The 21,703-nt window shown below is 42.1% G+C and overlaps 1 protein-coding gene across 1 annotated transcript in view; it reads right to left on the minus strand.

Annotated features, from left to right (window-relative positions):
• ntrk3b (neurotrophic tyrosine kinase, receptor, type 3b) overlaps nucleotides 1-21,703 on the minus strand; it is a 160,263-nt gene that overhangs the window by 121,703 nt on the left and 16,857 nt on the right. Inside the window, 2 exon segments of the mRNA XM_019866554.1 lie at nucleotides 2,889-2,960; nucleotides 6,034-6,108. Coding sequence (XP_019722113.1) covers nucleotides 2,889-2,960; nucleotides 6,034-6,108 — 147 coding nt within the window.

The following is a 21,703-nucleotide window of genomic DNA, read 5'->3' on the forward strand; positions in this document are numbered from 1 at the left end:
CCGCAAATAAAGTAAGATGAAATAAGATAACCTTTATTAGTCCCACAATGGCGAAATGAGCGAGTTTCAAAAGCAATAATGGAAGCAGGAAATAAAAAAAATGCAAGGAGGAGACATAAAACATACCTCTTGTATATGCTCAAGCACATTAACTCTGCTGCCTCTCCATTTAAAAAAATGAAAGTGAATTAGTTCTCAGTAATACAGCTGCTGGAAGGAGACACATCTTATCCAAGAGGAGAATAAGGGCAGCTGACCGGAGTGCAAAGCAGCAACAGTCTAACATGAATGTTAACACGTGTTTATTTTTATTTCCACACGTCCACCCACTCAAACCACAACCGGTGAGTGTATACGAATAAACAGACACCATCTTTTTTGGATTCAATTGTTCGTACAATAGCCAACGATCAGAGATGCTTCTAATTAGTTGGCACTGATCGTCGGTAAGAGAAGTTGGTTGCGAGACCGCAATTACACCATGGAAGTTTTAGTTGATTTGCCTTGGTCAAAAGTAAAGCGAAAAAATAAAAGTGGAGTGAGGATTAATATGTTTCATTAAGAAGCAGACCCTTTTGATGAGTGCTTCCGATCAGCCGTGGAGATAAAGTGAATGGACACACACACACACACACACACACACACACACACACGCAAGCAAAAGCTGAACTGTGAGATCACCTCGTAAATCTGACGAGTCAGTCGAGTCTTGCATTGCTGCATTGACTTTAATGTTGCCATTACAAGTTATTTCTTCCAAAGTTGCCCCCCAGTAAACATACTCTTTCCACGGGCAGGGATGAGGGGAGCTTAAATGGAGCATAGGCCAGTCATGCAGGGAGAAAGGCGGGTTTCCACAAACCAGGACCCACCACCAAGTCAATCATTGGACTGACACATGAAGATGCACCACAATACTAACGTTCTGCTTTTCACAAAGATATTAAAAGAAGCACATACCATCAAAAACATCACTCTTGATTTTTAAAAGTTTTTTTTATTTCACCAACCTCCCCATAATATCGTGATAATTATGGTATCGTCAAGTATCGTGATACCGCATCGTGATGTTCAGAAATCATTACATCCCGAGTTGGAAGTATTTTTTTTTCACCCAAAAATGTTAAGCGCTGGTTAGAGGGTGCTTGGCTGGAGAAAAAAATTCACAGGGGCTACGTCACTGAAAAAAACGATTGAAAACCACTGATTGAGAGTACTGTATTCTAAAAACTAGCATCCATGTTGTGTGGACAGCAATTTCTAATCTAGGATAGCACATAAAGCTAGATTGAAACCCAGACCTGCGGTTTTGTGAGGTACTAACCACTCCTTCCCAAGCTGCCCCCAGAATAGAGACCACATTCAGTTTCCGAGTGCCAACTGCAAATGGCAGCGTGTTCAGGTAAAAGACTGCGACCGAGTTCCTCATGTCCCGCTTACTCCTGGAAGATAACAGTGCGATAAGAGGCTGTCATACGCTAAGACGTCAGCCTTTTGTTAAAGAAATGACTTTGCTCTTCGCCACCGCGCCGCTCGGCCCCTGCCGGACAAATTGTCCATTTAGAGAGCGGCGGCTAAATGGAAGCATGTCGCCTTTTTCGTCTTCTTTTTCAGCATGTTGAGGCCGTGTGCAGATAGCAATCCAATTATCCAAGGCAAATAATGGATGTCTCATTTAAGACGGGCGCCGTTCAGCCGCAGTAATGGCGCTGCTTCCATTCACCCGTCACTCCGTCCGTATTTTCCCCAAATACCCCAAAGCCACTCTCCATCAACATCATCTTGAGCTCAAGGCTCGACTTGTCGGCGAGCCATGAAGCAGTGTTGAGCAGACTTTTGTGCTTGAGAGCGACATATGATTTATTTTTTTTAATTAAACAGATAGATGGACGAAATCATTTGTAGATTCCTTAAAAAAAAGCTTGTCTATTTTACCGTCAACATTTTAAAAATGTGTCAAAATTGTATGAATTGTAAAAAACGATTCATCGCATTCATTTACAGTCTATGTCAAACTCATTGATGTCACAGACCGCATTGTTGTTCGTTTCTCTCAGAGAGACAATATGACAGTGAAATCATATCATTTTATCATCACATCATGTTACATCGGGGTATGCGTTACCGAAAAAAAAGATGATTTGATATGTATGTCCATATGTGCGATGCGAGTCAAGGACGGTTGGATTTGGTAAGCGGAACGATTCCATTTGGTTCAATTCAGTCGTCTGGCAATTTGATTCGATATGGCCCGATTTAGTTCAAGGGAGTTTCTTGGTGTCATTTTAAATGCATGAATGAACTTGTCAATAATTGAAATGTGGCATTTCTTGGTTGATAGGAAAATGAAGATTCAAGATGTTTCATGAACCAGCTCTGTTCAAGAAGAGTAAAAAAAAAAAAAAATAATTAAAAAATACAACTGGTTCATGAAGCAAAATTGTATCACTACATGACCTTCAAAGGTATTAAAAACAATTTGACATGGAACGAAATTGGTTCGATACAATACTCATGTTTGGATTTTCTGATTCTAATTGTTTTTTGTGTCGGCTAACCCATTTTTAAATCAAAAGTCAAGGAAAATCATATGTTCTCCTGTTTTCTTTTATTTTTGGGGTGGTAATAAAAAACTTGACAAAAAAATTGTAATTTTGGTCCAAATTCAAACAACACACAGGCTGTGTAGGCATATGACTTGCTTTAGCGAGCCACATAAAATCATGTGGAGGGTCAGATTTAGTCTCCGGTCCTTGAGTTTGACACATGTAATTGTAAATCCTTGTTGGACCAGATTTAAGAATAAAGCGGGGAGTCAGTTGCACACGGGCCATATTTTGCCAAGCTTTGGTAGACTGTACGAGGATATAGACAGAATATTTACTCACATGTAGCGTAGGTGTGGATTCTGCGCAAAGGCTCGGGGCTGGATCACCCTCAGGTTGCAATTCATGATGGTGCTGCAATGAATAAAAAGGGAAAGAATGAACGGCAACGTGCGAGCGGAGCGCAGAAAGGCTGCAGCGTGGGAGAACGCGAGCATTTTTTTTCCCATTTTTTTCTTATTTCCTATTTCTCGGCCTGTTTTGTGCACCCATGTGTGTAAGCGTGTGTGTGTGCGCCCGCTTGTGTGCGTGCGTGTGCATGTGTGTGCGCGCAGGGGTTTATTCCTTTTTTTTTATATTATGTAACTCAGCCCCCTGCCCCTGCAAAAAAAATATGTGAGCTGATACATTCTGGCACAAACTCTGTATCCACTGCAGTGTTCGTGGTTTTGGGTTTTTTTAAATGTCAAAAGGCAGTTTTAATTCACAGGTCAAGTTGTCAGTTAACATGTATATTTTTATATACGTGTAAAGACATTTAGAGATTGCAAATTAAAAAAAAATCTTTGTTGTGGATTCAAGAAATGCTAAATTCAAGTTTGAATTTGTATTTGTTTGAAATTGCCCTGCTGAAAATGTTTCTCCACGATAAGCTAGTTTGCTGCAGTGCGCGGTGTGGATTGAAAAAATATCATCTGTTCTATTGTATAAAAAGGAAAGTAATTGGTTTTTCATGATAAAGTCAGATGTTTTGAGGAAAAATATCCTCTATTCATTCGTTCTGTTATATTGTCATATTTTTAATTGTAGAACAAAAACCTCGTTTCAGGTCCCAAGGATTCATCGGGGGTGGGAAAAAATTGCTTCTTCAAATGAATAATTTGCTCATCAAATGAAGTCCTTGACTAGCAAAATTGTTCCTCAGAAAAAAAAAAGCCTGATACACATCCGTGAAAAGGGAATCAGGTGTGCAAAGGACCTTAACATTTGCAAAGGCATTTAAGTTCTTCAGTTCTAACTTCATTTCATTGAAAATGAACCCGTGTCTCGTACAGATGAAAATGGTGAAGGGAAGACATTCGGACACGCTTTCGCTCACCAGCAAGAAAATCCACTGCAGCGAGTCCAAACAGTTCTGCCTCATCTAAATCCAATTTTAATTCCAAATGTAACTCCGCTCAGCGTAAAGGCGCCCCGCAGCTGAAGTTCTAATGCTGTAATCAAAGCTGTCCCTCACTGACATCACCGTGCGTCTCATCATTTTGCGGCGTGCCATTTAAACTCACCCATCATGCCTCTGTGGGTTTTTTTTTTTTTTTTTTTTTTTAACAGAGAGGCGGAAGTCAACCCCATCGCATTATCGTTACGAAAGACAATTTAGTCCCTCATGAACCTCAGACAGTTTAGTCTTCAATCAACCAAACATAAGTGCATGTTTTTGCAAACTTGAAAGGCCATTTTAGGTGGTTTACGTACATCACGTGCATCACAAAGAATTTAAAATGTTGTCAACTTCAAAAACAATTTAGTCTTTTTTTTTTGTGTAAACATTCAAGTCAACTCCTCATCTTCAAAACTGACCTTTGACGAGCCTGCGGTATGTTTGTGCAAACACTTCCAAAAAGTGGAGTCTTTGACAATCTGAAGTGTGTTTTTGTCAACACCACAGACAATTTCCAGTCCTCAACAAGCCTGTGTGCATTTTTTTTGTCATACACTGTCAAGTTTTTAATTTGAATTAACCTCAGAGTGTTGAAAACACCCAGTCTGTCTTTCCATGGCTGTTGTTGTAAACATAAAAGATGCTGTTGACTTGAATGAACCAAGCAATTTTTTTTTTTTTTAACTGCTGTCTGCTGCAAAGAAGAATCTGTTTGAGTGGCCTTACGCGACCGCCATCATCATCATCATCATCAACATCATAATGTGGCACTCTGGTGGATATTTTATTTTAATCTATTTGCAATTAAAGCATCAACAGAAACATGCGCAGCACCTCTTTCATTAGCACACAGCTCTCTGGCATATTTAACAATCCGCCGTTTTTCATGAATGATTGCGTCTCATATTGTCGTTATTGAAATGCGGAATGATGAGCATCAAATCGGGCTACGGGACTGTTACGGGCTCAAGCCGACCCTTTCGCCCTCACCCTCGCCCACCCCCTCGCCCTCGCCCACCTCCCTTGCCACTCACCACCTCGCCACCCTCCTCTCACGGTGGTGGCGGTAATGAGAAAAATGCTAATTTGCTGCTGGAGATATTACACTTGGCCTCCCTGATGAGGGATCAGCAGGATCAGGGGAGAGAGGCCTGCTCTGAGTTTTGAAAGGGCGGCGTAGGGAAAAAAAAAAAAAGACAAGGCTGGAGGAAGAGGTCAGCAGGTAGCCATTGAGAAGTGGCGGTGGGAGTAGTCGGAACAGGTTGTTTCTCGTTTTTTCTTTTCCGTAGAATGCAGCATTGTAATTTATCGCAAATTATTCCAAGCAACCCACTTGGAGAACACGTCTGATACAATACCCCGACTTTGAGTAATCATCATCAGAAAGCCCATCTCAATGATGATGATACTAACCAAAACAGCAGCACATACAAAAGCACATGAACTGTTTTTTTTTTGTGGTTTTTTTTGCTGTTGTTGTTGAATTAAAAGTCACATGTTGTAAAGAACTTTCCTGCACTTTATTACCTTTTTAATTATTTTCCTGACATGCGATACGCAAGCCATTCGAAGAAACCTATCTGCAACATGTCACAATATACTTGCCTTGTAATGCTATTTGATGGACCTGTGTCAATTCCGCAGTGTGGAGAAATAAGGAGGTCATTATTATTTCTACATGATTCAATCATATAATTTCAATCAATACCATACAAAATAATGCAATCACGTACCACTCAGTTATACGTGTAGCCGTATCAATATGACGGTGTAATAGATAAGGATGGGATGTATCGTGCTATCAAGACAAATCACAAACCTTCCTCACTGATGTTCAAAAATCACTCGACCAAGATGCCATACTGTCACGTTACTGATTTAAAAAGCTGTTTTGGTTTCATATCATGTTAAGAAATATTTCTCTGTTTTTGTTTAATTTTTGATTTTTTTTTTTTGTTTGTTTTTGGATTATGCAGGTTACACTGTCTTTTCCCCCTGAGGCACACTTATACCTTCCCTTCTAACGGCTAGTTAAATGACACTCACAGTCTCTGCAGTCCAGTGTAGAGTTCCATGTCCACATCCCGTAGCGTCTGCAGTCCCGTCCAGTTCTCGATGTGTCTGTGGGTAGAACAAAATAGATGATTAAGCGGGCTGCAACAGAAAAGGAAGTGGTGCCTACAAATCCATAAACATTTCAATTGCAATTATCGAAAAACCTGGCGGCAGGATGCTCTCTGCTGGCCTAGCGCAGATGTAATTGCACAAGAGGCAGGCAGCGGCGTTAGTCTGATGCGAGGGGAGCCGTGGTTGCTGATGCTAGACTGGCGGGCTAATTCCAGCCCCCGCCCCTCGCCACAAAATTGTCGAGCCGCTGTTGAATTAGCTTTTGGGGAGGGGGATACAAATAAAGTGTTTGTGCGTTGATGGAAAATGAGCAATAAACAAACAGACCGGTTGAATCAGTCGAGAGAGCACGGGAAAATGGCACACGGCCTCATTGCTTTGTTTTGATGTTAACTGGCAACACCCGACAAAATGAAAGAAGCCTCTTTTCCTCCACGTCAAGCAAAGATGTACACATCATAACTCGAAATGTACGTGCTGTTCCCCACAGAGCGTCCTCCAATTGTCTTGATACATATGGTTGGATTACTACTGTAACTAATTTGTGGCTGACTCACTTTCAAAGAAACGAGCAGCATTATAGAAAACAGTAATTATGTGAACCCGCTCTATATTGCACCGCCGCTACATCACAAATTTGTATGGCTTTTTACAGTATACAGGCAAGTTACATGCCCTCAGTGTCGCACCATGTTGTGCTGCAACATGCTAAATGATAAGGAGCTGTTATTACAATAACTTCTATCCTAATTTCTGTGATTCCGTCTTTGGTATTTGACATTATAGGCTAGAATTATGATTGCAGGCTTTGGTTAGATGAAATCCTTTGGTCTGGTTGAACATTTTAATGCTTAAATATACAGGTTCCTGGTATTTTTGCAGATGCGCCGTTGTGGGTGTGAACACAGATTAAAAATCGTTACGCGAGTGGCACAGAACTTGACATAGAGGAAGAAGAACTTCATTTGCTGGAGTCTATGCAGGAGGTCAAAGTATGCAAAGCATGTTTATAAGTCACAGATGATGTGAAGTTATATGGTGGCTGTTTTTATTAAGTTAACGCGTTTCCAGTTTTTGGGAAGAGTAAAAGTAAAATAAATACTTTTATATGGATTCTCTATATTGCAGATTTTCACCTGTCTGATGGGTCTGGGACGTATACAATGCCCTGCATAATTATTGGCAACCTGTTCAACATACAGTATGTTAAAAGCCAGAAAATAAATTTCATTTTTATTGCAAAAGCATATTGTCATTCATTGAACCACAATTGAAAAGAAATTATTTTTATTGGTTGTTTTTTATTTCGCACTTTTGCCAAATTCAAGTTATTTCTTTGACCACTGTGGGGTTTTTTTTCTTTGATTAATAGAGGGCTACCAATCATTTTGTCCATGTGTGTCACAATATAGGTACAGTATGTGCTTTTTTTTTTTTTTTTTGGAACAGTCTGGAGGGGAGAGGATGAACTCGAAGTCACATTGAGCCTCTGTGGCGCTTCCGAACTAGGTCGTGCACTGCATTGTGTGACACGGCACGCTGTCCTTTGGCAATCCTTCAACTGCATCCCTTTCCAGTATGGCTTAGGACCATTGCTGATGGATTGTGTGCAGCTCCATTTCCAACATCCTCATCATCGGCATCATCTGAGAGTGACGTTGTAATGCATTCCTTGACATTTTATAGAAAAACATATCATGTATTTCTTCTTCCAACATAAAACAGTTCCCATATGTCCTGATATGTAACATCTCCGTGTCATGCCTTTGTGTAAAAAAATAAATAAATAAATAAAATGAAAAAGGAAAACCCTCCAGAGGATCAATCCTGACATATTTCTCCAACATATTTTTTGACATGGTGAAAGCAAACTGTACATGACATCGCTCACGCTTGCTATAAGCTCAGTTTGAATATAAATAAACAAACAACTGTTGGCTGTTGATACCGCTACCATGACAATGACAGGAGATTATATGCAAAATATACATTGAGAGTGTGTGTTTGTCTATAATATACCCTGAGAGAGCTGCTTATATTGTAGCTATGCGTAGCTAATGCAGTCAATTGCACTCCCATTTCAAACAGCGATTATAACCACATTGTCCACGGATACCTCTCAAATCAACCTAATGCCGCTGCTGAACAAAGTAATAATATGGAAGAATGGACAGAGTAATTAGCGTCCTCACGCATGAGGCATTTAGTGAGAGCAGGGAGGTCATTGATGTCGTTCCCCCTTGCAAAAAAAGCCTCGCTTCGTCACGTGATCCATTCGTTGCCATGACGACGTTACAATCGCGTGCGAGACGGTGATGAGCAACACCGTGTTCCTCACCGAGATCACACACTAAAAGCATATTTGTGTTGATCTTGAAGTGGTCTTCAGGGGGGCTAGGTTACACACTACCTCAAAAATAAGGTAAAATAGAGTCGAAATATCACAGGAATCAGGCATGTGGTCTGACATTTTGGGGTGGGGGGGGGTGTCAATCAATTGTGACATCACAAAGCTTCTGTTTTGCAGGCATTTTTTTTTTCTTTGAAATACCATGAGGTCATGAAACACACCCGTGATGCAAACACTGGTTAGGTCATAGGAAAGGTTAAAAAAAAAAAGACATTTTGGGGTGGGGGGGGGTGTCAATCAATTGTGACATCACAAAGCTTCTGTTTTGCAGGCATTTTTTTTTTCTTTGAAATACCATGAGGTCATGTAACACACCCGTGATGCAAACACTGGTTAGGTAATAGGAAAGGTAACAAAAAAAAAAAAAATCTTCACAAGACACGCTAAGAAAACGAAAACAATTGGAGGACAACTGGGATATCCAGGATTCATTTTTGCTGACTATGGTCAGGAGAAATTTGATTTGTGAGAAAACTAAGGACAGCAAGAAAAGGGGAAGTACCACATGATCAACGTGAGCAGTTGTGTTTATATCTGTCACTTCTCGTCGTGACTCCTCAAAGAAGTGGCAATGTCATTTTCTTCAAGAGGAGACCAGGGGCTGCGAGAAAATGACATCAAAGTAGGACAGTGGACTGCAATATTAAAGCACAACAGGCAAAACAATAAAGCAAGCAAGTGTGTTGGTTTTGTCGTTTCCAGCCATGTTTCAAACGCTCTCGTTACATGATACTTTGGTTCGAGAGATGACTGAGGCTAGCTAAAGACGGGGGAGCACTGCTGTAGAGACCGTGCAGTACAGTACTAAGACACAAGTGATAAGAAAAGTGGTTAAGATTGCACGACTGACTGTGTCTTAATGTGTTGTGTTGTATTATTTGTCATTTTATGTTAACTATTCTTTTGATGGCGACGCGGGCACCCGCAGCGGCTCCTCTCTCTCCTGAGGAAAGACATTTCATCTGTGCTGTATGTTGCACATGTAGCCCATTTGACAATAAAGTTGACATGAACATGAACATCAACATGAACAACAGCCAAGCATAACGTTTGCCTGTGCGCTGTTTTGTCATATCGAGCCATGCATCCGCAAATACAGTCCTTACATGTAGTATGCAGAGTAATATTTTTTGTACTTTTATGTTCTGATATTTTGTAATCTGTACCATCAGGATGGTGGTATTGTACTGTCTTTTATATCTAATCGATTTTTTTTTTTTTTAATTTTGAAGAGGTAATAAAAGAAAACCCAAAATTTATCAGTATTGACTATTATGAAATACTTACATTGTGATAACATTTTCAGCTCTCTCGCCCAGCCCTAATTTCCAACTTCAAGGTGTCATGCTTGTCACCCTGTATTATTTTGCACTTCGGTTGATTTTGAAAACTTAATTACCGTAAACTCATGGAGTTGTTCTTGAGTGGTTTGTGTTCTCTTTTGAACTTAAATTCTCTATTGCAGATTGACTGTTCTTGTCTTTTGTCAGGGACAAATAAAAGGTCTTTCATTAAAATGACCTGTGATTGGTTAAATACAGATTGTCTGTCTCAAAAAGTACGAGTGGTATCGGTTACTTGATTTCAGTCAAAAGAGTCGAGAACTCGCACTGATATCAGAGTGAAAATAAGTGGCATCAAACATCCCTCATAATGTGTGTTTACCATTGACTTTTCTCGCCGTGTATCCTCGGATGCCTCAATGAGGCAGCAATTTTTATTCAAACTAAGACTTGAGTAGTTTTATGCCGAAACGGCGGTGCGCACTTTTCAGCAGCTACACACAAACACTCCATATTTAAATATTTCATTTTCTGCTACATTTTAATTTGGGAGCTATTTTTTGCTGTATTTGTCTGGGAGTATATTTTTCAACCCCCCCTGCCCCCCCCCTCCCACTGCGTGAGAGTGCCAGAACACCCCTGTGAAATATTGATGTAATAGAGAGATATGAAAAGAATATATAATGCAAATATATAATTTAGCGCAATCTCCCTGTCTCCATTTTGCGTCAACAAAACAACAAATAGAGGGAGGCAGGCGACGGCTCCCCGCGGACTGCAATCTGATTGCGCTGATTGTCGGCGTCGCGCTGAATACACTTTGTGGATTCGACACTTGCATAAAAAAAAAAAAAAAGAAAAAGAACGAAACATTATGAATAAAAATATGCATATGATTGACAACGATGCTGCAATTCAATCTCCCGTTCTCTTCGTCGCAGGCAAGCATGAATACAAAATTGAATGCGACAAAAGTGAACTCTTTTCTTTTATTTGTTTCTTATTTTTTCCAAGACGCTCACATTACAATGGCCCAGCAGTTTTATTCAAGAGGACGCGAAGGGTCGCCAGAGAACCGAACATTGCCGCAAAGTGGAGATGGTGGAGTACAAACGTACGCGTATGTTTGTCATTTCTGGCTGAGGATGCTCAAGTGTTGCAATTTCATTTAAGAGGACACTAAAGAAGTAACAAGAAAATCTAGCGCAGCAGTCAACCGGAGACTGCGGCGAATCAAAGTGCAGTGTCCAGAAGAGCTCATCTATCGAGCTGGATTTGGTGTGTACACACTGTTCGCTGACATATGAGCATATGTATGGTTTTACAACCTTCTGCGCTCAAGCCTGAACCGGGTGGCAAAATTGCTGGAGGAGAACGCCCCGCCAGCAAACAGTAACAGATTCCACCCCGGCGAGGGCCATCTGTTGTGTTGTGGAGGCCCCGGGCCCTGCAACGTGATGCCACGACCACACACACACACACACACACACACACACTAGAGCAAATTTTAATCAGAGATGGCTTTATGTGTCCCTAAACATATTTTCAATGCTGATTTTAAAAATGTCTTTCCTTTTTTTTAATTCCCTGGCACATCAGGTTTGAGATATTTTCAGTTTGACCAACAAAAGCTTGCACAAGTATTTTACCATATTGTGTAATTTGTAGCTATGAGTTTTCAGGGGAAAAAAATCCTGATACTTGAACTAACGCTTCATTCAAAATTACTACAAAATATAATACGGTTGTATATTTTTGTTATTACGTTACAATTATTGTGAAAACCTGAGCAAAAGGGGCAGATTTGGAATTCGATAAAAATAATAATCTTATAAAAAAAAAATCTTCGGTATACAACAAAAAAAAAAAAAGGAACTGACCTAGCCCCTCCAATACCTTTGGGGCGGCCTTTGTCTATATGCGCTCTGCAACTGACTGGCGAGAACGCCAGGGCGTACCCCGCCTCTGACCCAAAGTCAGCTGGAATAGGCTCCGGCTCACCCGTGACCCGATGATAAGATAACCAGTAGAGAAAAACGGATAGCTAGAAAACAAAGAAATGTATGTTCGAAAGGTCTCACATGATTGACAAATCACTGGAGCCCCCATATGATGAGTGGCATACGATGTGGCTTTCAGACTCTGAGGCTTCTGAACGAAAATAATAAAAACTACAGTAGATGAATCAATTATGAGGCATAAGTGTATTAAACACGCTGGAGACAAAACTTCTGGCTTTATATATATATATATATATATATATATATATATATATATATTTATTATTATTATTATTTTTTTTGCCGTATTTTCCTTGTGATTGCGCAAACACTTTTCCCTTCCGCTGTCGCGGTGATTTACGACTGTATTTCAATGAAGTAAAGCGCCACCGCCGCCACCACCTTAATGGGAAAATGTTTAATAAAACACAATGTCTCTGGTGCGTTCCCCGGGATATTGATCTCACCTCGCCTCGCGTCGGGCCAAACACTCCAGAGGAGGGACGTGGCGGGTCAGAGTAGCACTCCGTTAGATTAAAGCACCCGCCTGACATCAATCAGATAGCCTTGTGTGTGTGTGTTCTTAAGGGGGGGAGGTCTCTTCCATTGCACGTGCTTTTGGAAGGCATTTTTGTCTTGGGTATGCCAAAGAAAACCTCCCAATTGATTGTGCATTTTGTAGCACAGTCAATGTGATTCTACAGTTGAAGGCCTGTTGTTATGGACCAGCCTTGCACACTATAAATAGAAACACAGTGCAATCTGTGCCCAGTTGGGCGGCCAGGATGACCACATGCAAGTGGACACAAGTGCAATCGAGAAGTCATCGTTTATCCTATAATCCGAAGTCAAGGTTTCACGAAATTAGCCTTCACGTAGTGAATGTAACTTGAGCGTTGACTGGCAAACCCTCTAAACACCGTGCCTAGAAAGATGCAACTTGTCAAAACCGGAAAAGACTGAGACACTTTTTTGATTATGTGCAAAAGGCCCATAATGTAATTTCTAATCATTAATGCTATTCATCAAATGATCCTTCCTACAACATTATTGGGAAATTAATCACTATGTCCAATCACTAGTGAGCTATTTTTAGAATGGGCAACTCTGGTCCTGTGGTGCTACCTTGGCGACATCTGGTGTAACAATAATTTTTTTCTGTACAATAAGATAAGATAAGATAAGAAAACCTTTATTCGTCTCGCAATGGAGAAATTCCCAATTCACACAGCAGCAAAGTTATGAAAGGAAGAAGTAGAAGAACAAAATATAGGAGCTGCTGTAGAGGCAGCCACTCTCGCAGCGCCATCTTGAAGTCAAAATAACAAAATAACACAACACAACACATAAGACACAGACAGTCGTGCAATCTTAAGTCACTTTTCCTGCATACACTTTGTTGTTTGAAGCAGTTATAGAAGAAAGAGGAGAGGTTCAAAGTGTCAATGATCCGATCCGCAGAAATTCCACTGCGGTTGTTTTGTTATTACCATCCTCGCTAACAAACAAGCAGAGTCATTCTGGCGATGAGAAACACGGCACAAACAATTGTCACGGTTGCTCAGCTACTCCAAAAAGGAAACAAGCTAAATTTCTCCCACTCAGTCATCGGTAATGTGAAGATCAGACTTTGCGAGCTGCAGGATTTGATTATCATCTTGAAGTGACAGGCGACATTCAAATGACTGCCGTATAAAAGGAATGATTGTGCAGCACAACAGCACTGCGGGATGAACGGCAAAGGATTCAGTACAAATGCTCGTCGTGTACAGAAGATTTGGGTAAAAGTAGAATGAAACGAATGCGCTCGAAAAAGTTTCCCCTTATTAGCTCGCACCGAGAAATAAAAACTTTTCAGTGAGTCCGCTGAAGTTGAAAAACAAACAGCCTGTTTTGACAGTCACGGGTGCAAACTACAGATAGCTATTTGAAAATGAGGTTAAAATGAAGTAAAAAGTTGCCAGAAAAATACTCAAGTATAACTTAATCTACTTCAGTACAGTACTTGTACTTCCCATGAGAGGTATATTTACAAAATAAGAGGACGCTTGCCACATCAGAGCAAAAAAAAAAAAAAAAAGCAAATATTTCCTTGAAACGTGACCCTCGGGAGAATTTAGAGCATCTTCCCGCCTGGAAGGACAGCAGGCAGCAGACAAAAAAAAAAAAAAAAAAAAACGCATTGTGGACGGCGAGAGCAACAACCTCCTCTTGTTGACATTTTGTCAAGCGCATAAGAGCAAAAGGCGACGGATTAAACGAGCCGTGCGACGCCACCACGCTTGTGTCCTCCACTTTGGAAAGTTCACGCAGGGTTTAGGAATGTGCTTCAGTAACCGCGGCTAAGATGGAGGCTGCGCGTTTGGAATTGAATCTTGCCCTTTTAATCAGGCCACAACATTAGCATTAGGAACACAAACTAATGAGTTAATACCACGCATAGGTTAGGCTGTTTGTTGTGCGGGGTTAGAGTATGGGCAAGGGTTAGGCACTGTTTATTTTATTTTTATAAAGCAATCTAGGCCTCCATATGGCGATCCAAATGAACGCCCGCTCGGTTGGGCCGGGTGTACGTGCGAAGGCAATGTTATTCCGGATGTGTCGACTCAGAGTGCTATCACACGGCCGATGATATTCCCGGTAGTGCGGATGCTCCCTCGATGCCAACCCCCGCGTTGTTCCGTGTCACCGCCACAGCCCACCCCCAAAGTCCCAATGACTGCGTGCACAGTCCAAATCCGGCAAGGGAAGGGAATGTCCCGACCGCACGTTGCGCAAAAGGTATCACCTCCTCGCACATGACTGAGTCCCGAACATGTGTGGACAAAACGAAAAGGACTATAATTAGAGTGCCATTTTGCCAAGTGTCACCGCGGCTATGATCCTCTCTGGATTCAAAGAGGCTGCCGTCGGCCCCGAGCCGCCGAGGCGCGTCGTCGCGGGAGCTTCGCACACATCAGCGACTGTCACTGGCAACGCCGCGCACCTCCATCTGCGCCACGTAATGAGCTGATTACATCAGCGCCGTCGAGCCCCCGCGCCATCAGAATCAGCCTTATTGGCCAAGTATGTCGAAACACACGAGGAATGTCTCCTTTCGCATGAGCTACACTAGTACTGAAGAAATAAGTAACTACGACAAACGGTCGGGAGCTTTTTAATGAGCTCATTTGATGATGCTAACACTAAAGTAAAAAAAAAAAAGCTCCCATTCGTGAGCAAATGATACGGCATTACCATGTGTAGTTAAAAGACGACATATTATAGAAACGTGACTTTTTAATTGCCCGGTATCCAAATAGTTGGCTGTGATTGGCAGGCGAGTTCCGGGTGTGCCCCGCCTCTCACCCAAAGTCAGCTGGGATGGCATCCAGCACACACACACATCGACTCTCGTGAGGAGAAGCGCTACGCAGAATGGATGGATGAACAAACAGTTGGCTGTCTGGAGTCGCTAATTGGAAAATGACAAAACCAAGTCATTTTTGTTCCTCCTCCCAATTACGATGCATATTTGACATTGGCTTTCGTCAATCGCAGGGTTTGAGTTTTAAACAAGCCGATCAGTATTGGGTCCCGATTGTGACAACACAGTCGAGCTCATTTAAATAATCTCACCTCCACACTGAGTTTTTGTGTCAATTTGACAGCGACACCGTCGCCGGACTCGACTTTCTGTCAAAGCCACAAAGCTGACAATGATGTTGTCAGCACATGTCATGCTATTTTTGTTATATTTTGAACTTCGAAAAAAAAAAGAAAAAAGTCAAAGATTGAATTTGATTCAGAATTGAATCATTTATTTTCATTTTAAAATATTAAATTACGAATTAGAAAGAATGAACCAATTTATGAATGAAATACAAAAGAATGTATTTTCATTTACTCTTTTAGATGTAAAAAGAAACATTTGGGAACAAATACTACAGGACTCTAAATAATGTAAATGTTCAGTGGGTCAGATTAAAGAATGCAGTGGGCCATGTGAGCCTTATTTTGCTCACCCCTGGTGTAAAAGTGTGATGTAATTCTTGATCTTTGGGCTATTTTGACCGCAACACTTTTTTCATTGCACATTTCATTTAGACACCAGGGAAGTGTTTGAAACCATTTCTGGGGAAAAGAGCATATTTTGTTTCTTTTAAGACATAGAGGGTATGTATTTTTTTTTTGTTTGTTTGTTTTTTGGCAGCAACGACAAATGCATTTTCATTATAATCGCTTAGATGGGTTTGACCGACTCCAGAGGAGAGGATCTGTCATGTTAGTTGTTAAATGCTCCGCTTTGGCCGCCAGCTCGACATTAAAACCCCTTCAGATGCCAACCGGGAGGAGCGTTTTGGGGGGAATCACACAACTGGAGGGACATGTCAGGTTTGTGGGGAGTCGAGCTACGAAAACGATATCATGTTCCAAAACTGCCATCTTGTCAGCCTTCAGCAGTTGAGTATTCGAAAAGGACAAACTTCGCTCATGGAATTTGTTTTTCTTTGGCTTTTTGCACGTTTGTATGAATAGCCTGGCTGTTGTTACCAAACCAATGTCAAAAAGCGAAACAAGTTTCTTGAAAATGGCCCACAACGTGTCTAAGAGGCCACTGAGTGACAGCAATGTTCCCTCTCCATTTCGCATCTGTTAGTATTTTAATTATCATCTCCATCATTGCTAGAAAGATAACACAGATGTCAACAATGCGGTAGTACAAATATTAAAAATTCCACAGTAATTAGTTTGGCCTTGGCTATGTGTTTCTTTGTGTTGTTTGGGCACACATGGGTGTGTATAGTATACATGCCATCAAGTATAGTTGATGACGTCAAGCTAGTATTGATATGCAATTGTTCAAAGTACGCTGCCACTTAAGGAGGGGCGGTGATCTTTTTTTTTAAATATTCATTTTGAGCCACTGAGCCGGTAAAAAAAAAACACCCAATGAGAGCCTTCACCGAGTGACTCTTGTCAGGACTATTTGGCAAAATTACCGCCCTGTCGATCAACTGATCAAAGAAAAGTGGTGCTTCCTCAAATGAAAAACAACACCGCAGACGTGAGCAAGTGGAATCAATGACAAAAAAGAACCAGAGGCTAATTTTCTGCTCTTAAACTCCCAAAGTAAACCATCAATAAAAGAAGAAGGAGCAGAAAAATATATATTTGACAGGTTTTAAAAGAAACACGTCCTCTGACCATGCACTGCATGATTCATGAGCGCCCCCGCCCCCCTCGCCCCGGCCGCTTCCGTCAGCACTTCTTGTATGTCGACTCCCCACCGAGTGCGATCGTGTTTAATCAAATAAGTGATCTGCGAGATCTGCTGGATGGTGGCCAGATACGCCACAGCGCATGCAAATGCAGCGGGAGCTTTTCGAGCCGGCGTTCTCAAGCACAGTTTGGTTTGAAGACTCGGTACGTATTTGTCACAAATCCTCCCGTTCATGATCCATAAATCATCAACGCGTATTGCGCGTGGCTCCAGCAAGGGGTCACCAATTCCGGGCTTTGAGGGGCCGTTATCCTGCGTGTTTTAGATGTTTCTCTCTTCCAATAAACCCGTTCAGCTTATCAGCAAGCTCTGCGGAGGCCTGAGAACGATCCCGATCATTTGAATCAGGTTTTGGTTTCCCGATGCGCGACAGGTTCTCATTACTTTTATGGTGCTCTACCTGTTGGAACTCTTAAGCTGTCTTCAAAATTCTTGCATTTACTTTTTTTTTTTTTTTTTTGCTAAATCCTCAGTGTGATCACGAGCTGGTCACTAAACCCAGTCTGGAAGCAAACCGCGAAGAGCGCACGGGGGAAAAAAGTGGAACATGCGAGACAATCTGATGCTAGCATGCGCATGCTAAAAATGAAAGCCATTATTCCACATACTGTACAAGAGAATCCTCTTTACCTGCTCTCAAATCAAGATTCAAGCCGGTGCAGTACACCATCCTTGTCAAATTTCTAGCGCTTGCAACACCCGAGTGAATATTATTTAAGCAGAGATTCGTTTTATTTCAAATCTTGCTGGTCGGGTCACACTCGGTGTTTGCAGTTTCCAAACCAATTCATGAACGGGAGAGGTAAAACAAACATTTCAATTAGTCTATCAATTTCGCATCTAGAACATATCCCCTGCAATTTATCGGAATTTGCTGTCAATGTCCAAATCCTCAGCTGTTGCGCTTGCACAAGTTGTCGGGAACAACATGGCTCCGACGTCACGCGAAACTTTGGAGCTGAAGCAATTATCTCAGTACCGTATTTTCCACACTAAAAGGCGCACCGGATTCTGAGATGCACCTTCAATGAATGGCCTATTTTTTTCATACATTGGGCGCACTGTGTTATAAGACGCAATCTACAACGCACCCACTAGATGGAGCTACGCTTACGGAAACACCAACAGAACGATCAGATGTCAGTAAAACGTATTTAATAAAGCAGCGACACAGTTCACTTAACCAACAGTTATAAGATTTACTCGTTAACGTTGAACTCTCTTGCCGCTGCTCTATTTCCGTGTTCAACTGTGTAACCGATCGCCTTAAGTTTGAACTCTGCGTTGTCAGCATGTCTCGAGCAAGGAGCCATTTTGGGGTCGAAATTTTACCGTAATAACCATACACAAGGCGCATCGGATTTTAAGGCGCGCTGTGAGCTTTTAAGAAAATGGAAGACTTTTAGGTGCGCCTTTTAGTGCGGAAAATATGGTATCAATTAGGCTGGTGAGAATTGTTGATCATTCCTTTGAAGGTGCCGCTTCAAAAACAAGAACGAATCAGAAGTCGGGAGTCTCAGAACGGACGATGGTGGTGCAGTCAGTATGTTAGTCGGGATTTATTTAGGAGGCTTGGTGGGGAAAAAAAAAAAAAAAAAAAAAAGGGGCTCCGCTGTCTACTGGAGCTCCTCCCAATCATTCCAACTCAGGAGGCGACTTGGAAAGGCCACCCTGGTCCGGGCAGAGATCACGAGGATGAGGATTAAACGTTCGGCGCACGTCCTTTGCCAAAGAGAGAGTCTCTCGTTCAATTCCAGGATACGATAAATCTGCGGCTGAGGGGGCACGTCTGCGGTGGAATTCAATTAGGTAAGAAAAGAGAGGAGAGGATCACGGCGATATTAGACGGCTGGCTGATGGCTGAGCTCCTGGCTCGCCGCCGTAATGAACCCGGCCGTTCTTGCACCGCAACCAGATTGATTTGACTTGCGAGCTCAAGAGTTCATGCACCTTTTTTTTTTTCCTTTTCCAAGTGATGGGCCTCAAAAGGCAGGACGTCGCCGCTTCGCGAGGAACAAAGTATTCCGTGTGATCTCGCCGCTATGTCGGGATTCCGACGAATGGGACTTTTTTTTTTTACAAAGCTGCCACTATCTGACGGATTCCAACGAGATCACCTCTGAACCGTTACGTCGTAGCTCCATTTTCTTTTCAAAAGAGCCGGAACAGAAGACATATCAAATCTTCAACCACTTCATCTCACAGTTACATTAAAGTTCTCTTTGTGAGGTTCAGATCAGTTCAGAGTAGTGTCGAGGACACGCCTAATATAATGCGAGTAGGACTAACGTAATTGCCTTTGTGAGCCCCATTAAGATCCGTCATGCGGATAAACGAGCGTACGACAAAGGAGCAGTCGCTGCCGTGATTGGGGAAACAAAGTCATTACAGCCGGGTTTGAACTTGTCTGTCTGATGATCATCAGTCATGGCTTTGACATCATTTCCGATTTGAAATTGAATTACTATTTCATTCGAAATAAAGTTGCGAACAGCAGCCAACAAGTCTGTGAGTTAACTCACATTTCATTATGGTCTGTCTGTTCGGTGGGTGTCGTTCAATTTTGGGAGTGATTGCACCAAATCTTTTGGACACGTTTGTTTTGGTCGGTAATGGCCAACACGATCGCAAAAAATAGCCCCTTCAAATAAAATAGTCTACAATTTAAAGACGTGAGACGTCCGACGACCGAATTGGCAGAATTCCTTGGGTCTCTTTGGGGAGAGATTCTTGAGACATTTTTGGTCTACACGCGATTGACATTTCTTCCGTCTACTAAGTTTCATGTTGTGACTTAAAATGGGCTCCTGGGGCTGGATTCTATTTATTGATTTGGCTTCAAGTTTTTGGTGTGATATTCTTCGATGTTCACATTTGAAAGGGAAAAAAAAAGATTTTTCCAATAATATGTGCCACCCACTACTCTACACAAAATACCGTATTCTGACTGAGATTGGGCTTGTGGATGTCGAAGGCAAAATGGCCGCCTGTAAGATGGAAAAAACGGGTGGTTGTTTCTGACGAATTCCCATATTAATCAGAATACTGTGTTTAGACGAATGGTGGCGCAAAGAACACAACTCGTCAATGACATTTTTGACTTCTTCTATCCATCTCCTTTTTTCTGAATAGACAGCATAGAGCTGACCTGGCATTCTTTTCATCCAGCAGCGTTTCATTTAAAAACAATGTCAAACTTGATGAGGTGTAATAAATTCATAAATCTGCCTGCCAGGAATACGACAGTAGTGCTGATGACATACACACCGGGGGCACTTTCAGAGGACTTGTAATTAAGTAATAATAATAATGCAAACTCTTTGCCTTGGTGCTCCTGGGGAATTAAAATAAAATGCTAAACTATATGCTTGGTGTGTGTGTGTGTGTGTGTGTGTGTGTGTGTGTGTGTGTGTGTGTGTGTGTGTGTGTGCGCGCGCGCGCGCAGAACAATTTCAAGATATTGCCTGACGGGTGAATTAGTATAATAGGGCCACAGTTTAATTCACTCCTTGTTCTCTTTTCCAAAAGAGTCGTCAATCAATTGTCTTCATTGCGCTGCAGACCCCTTCGCAAGATGACTCCCGATACACCCGAGTCAGGAGGTTTACACTATTTTAAGAGTGTTAATTTAATAAAGCAAATCAGATCCACACCGGCGCCAGGTGACAATAGGAAAGGTCAAGATAGATCATTGTGGGTGCGTGCGTGCGTTTGCAAATGTGTACGTGTGCGTGTGTGTGTGTGTGTGTGTGTGTGTGTGTGTGTGTGTGTGTGTGTGTGTGTGTGTGTGTGTGTGTGTGTCTCCATCTGCGCACTAATTAGCATTACTGTGTTGAGGATGGGTGGAATTAGCACCTGCAGCAGGGGAACGGCGCTCGCAGGGAGGCACAGGTTTAGCCGCTGTGATATTTAGCCAGGCGGCAAAATGACACAGTGTGTTTACACTCATTGGTCGCGACATTCGGGACACCGTCTAATGAGATCTCATACAAAAGCTGTAAACAACAAACACCTGCTTCCATTTGGGGCTCATTTGGGCAAATTTGGGGCTCATTTGGGCAAACCAAAATGGTGAACTTCCTGTTGCATTTTGGGCGTGGGTCCTTGTCACTTTTTTTTTTTTTTGGTGCGTCATGTTGCGTAACGTGGGGCCGCTAAAATAAGATACATATTGACAAGGAAACGTGCACTTGCGGGGGCCTTCCTGTGTGGAGTTTGCATGTTCTCCCTGTGCCCGCGTGGGTTTTCCGTGGGTACTCCGGTTTCTTTCCACATTCCAAAAACATGCATGGCAGGCTGATTGAACACACTAAATTGTTCCTAGGTGTGAGTGTGAGCGCGGATGGTTGTTCATCAGTGTGCGCTGCGATTGGCTGGCAACCGGTTCAGGGTGTGTCCTGCCTACTGCCCGAAGACGGCTGGGATAGGCTCCAGCACGCCCGTGACCCTCCAAAGGATAAAGCGGTTCAGATCATGGATGGATGGACGGATGTGCACTTGCAAAAATTGGCACGGGGTCAACTTTTATTGGGGGCGCTGGGAGTTTCATACTTGAAGCCCGCATTTACAGTAGGGTTAAATTAGCAAGATGGTTCTTCTAGCGCAAGCGCCAATCATGTGCGATCTGGATGCA

This window comes from Hippocampus comes, unplaced genomic scaffold (genome assembly GCF_001891065.2).
Source record: "Hippocampus comes isolate QL1 unplaced genomic scaffold, H_comes_QL1_v1.1 scaffold82, whole genome shotgun sequence".
Taxonomy (NCBI): domain Eukaryota; kingdom Metazoa; phylum Chordata; class Actinopteri; order Syngnathiformes; family Syngnathidae; genus Hippocampus; species Hippocampus comes.